The sequence below is a fragment of the Budorcas taxicolor genome, chromosome 1 (assembly GCF_023091745.1).
Source record: "Budorcas taxicolor isolate Tak-1 chromosome 1, Takin1.1, whole genome shotgun sequence".
NCBI classification, from domain to species: Eukaryota; Metazoa; Chordata; class Mammalia; order Artiodactyla; family Bovidae; genus Budorcas; species Budorcas taxicolor.
The window spans coordinates 180,434,981-180,436,762 of NC_068910.1; the positions used below are offsets into that span (position 1 = coordinate 180,434,981).

Below are 1,782 nucleotides of genomic sequence, written 5' to 3' on the forward strand. Positions count from 1 at the left end.
CCTAGTAGCTCACATGATGAAAGAATCTGCCTGCAATGCCTGAGACCTGGGTTCGACCCCTGGGTTGGGAAGATCCCTTGGAGGAGAGCATAGCAACCCACTCCAATATTCTTGCCTGGAGAATCCCCATGGACAGAGGTGCCTGGAGGGCTACAGTCCATGTGGTCGCAGAGAGTCAGGCACAACTGAGCAACTCAGCACAGCACATATACCAATATAGTCAATCAGCAAAAATATGTGCCACAGATTTCTAATATTCATAATTTAGAATTTACCACATAAATTATAATACACTTACCACATAAAATACATTATTTATAAGCATATCCTTTATTTCTAAAATTATCATTCTTAAAACATTCCTACCCAACACATAAAATTTTCATACGTTTCAAGAGAAAAACCTCACCCTATTTGAAAATGTACTACTAAACTTCAATGTGCAAATAAACCAGTGTCACCAAACTTTAAGTGGCAACAAAAAGCAAGGAAACATACTGCTGTGTTGGGTATATAGTTTTACCACAAATAATGACAACATGTGTCTTACATGGTGATAATCTACGTATTCTTGTTTCACTTCTCAGTCATTGTCAGAACCATTCACAGGTAGGAAAACCAACACATCATTGAAAACATGCCCAAATGCTCTTAGATGATATACCCCATACATCATCACATACATCTGATTACACGTCAGCCCATTAAAAGTAATAGCCATATCTGAACAACATCCTTCCACCACCTGGTTGGGATGATTAGTCATTGCCTCTCTAATAAAAATCCCAACAGATTTGGTATTAAACACATCTTTTCCTTTAGAATCTTCTGCATTTTCTGCAAACACTCCAGCATATTTCAGGCAGACTGCAAGCTGTTTATCTTCAGATACCTCCCTAACCATCCTTCCCTTTTCAGGACACTTTTCAGGAATACTGAGAAGGCTGTTAAGTCTTTTAATTGATTCTATACTTAAGACAATTCCTCCTCCCACACTCACATATTCAAGATCTCCAGATTTTGCAGTGTGGCCTAGATAGAAAGGTTGTGACGAATTCTTTTTCAGCAGAAAGTACTTTAAGTTTTCAATAATAGCAAACGTAGTGGGGTGTGCAAGGAAGAACCAGTTGTATTGGTCTCTATATTTATCAAAGGCATATTTGTAAGCTTTTCTCATCATTAACCACATGTCATTAGTTTCCATGTTAACTGACTCAAACACTTTAACATTTTCAGAACTGAAGAACTCTGCTTTGTCACAGTGTTTGGCCCACGTCTCCTTCACCGCAGCCCAGAGACGCACATCCTTCGGTTTTACAAGGATGATACAGAATACCCGAAAGCTTTTACTGAGTTCCGTGCGTTCATCCTCTGAAATTTTCAAGATATCTTCTTTATTAGGAGCTTGTAGGTGGTGACGCTCATGGTGGTGCGTTCTCTTTCCATAATCAATCTTAATATGTCCTAGCATAGTTATCAAGACACAAAAAACGCTTCCGAGAAGTACACCCTTCAAAAACAAACTGCTTTCTGAAAGCATCTTCCCCCACGTCCGGTATGGTTCAAGGGCCGAAAGCGCAAGCGCACCCGGCTTTCCTCTCACTTTCGAGAGGCCCTCCTTTACGTTCCAGTCTGCTCTAGACGCAGGCGGTGTCCTCTCTCGTTGGTTCGGCTAAAGGTGGAGAAGGGCGAGAAGCAGCTTGAAGGCCACGGGGCGGGGGCACAGGAGCCCTGCGCAGGCAGGCTGAGCCGCCCTCGGTATATGAAAGAAAGAGTTTCCAC

At 41.8% G+C, this 1,782-nt stretch overlaps 1 protein-coding gene across 1 annotated transcript; it reads right to left on the bottom strand.

Annotated features, from left to right (window-relative positions):
• Nucleotides 1–583: 583 nt before the first annotated feature.
• Nucleotides 584–1,540, bottom strand: LOC128055310 (C1GALT1-specific chaperone 1-like). Its single transcript, XM_052647813.1, has one exon. It carries the CDS (start codon nucleotides 1,538–1,540, stop codon nucleotides 584–586), a length of 957 nt encoding a protein of 318 aa, XP_052503773.1.
• Nucleotides 1,541–1,782: the final 242 nt, after the last annotated feature.

Bases quoted from the DNA above. Each gene is read 5' to 3' on its own strand.
- LOC128055310 (XM_052647813.1), bottom strand. From the start codon at position 1,540: ATGCTTTCAGAAAGCAGTTTGTTTTTGAAGGGTGTACTTCTCGGAAGC.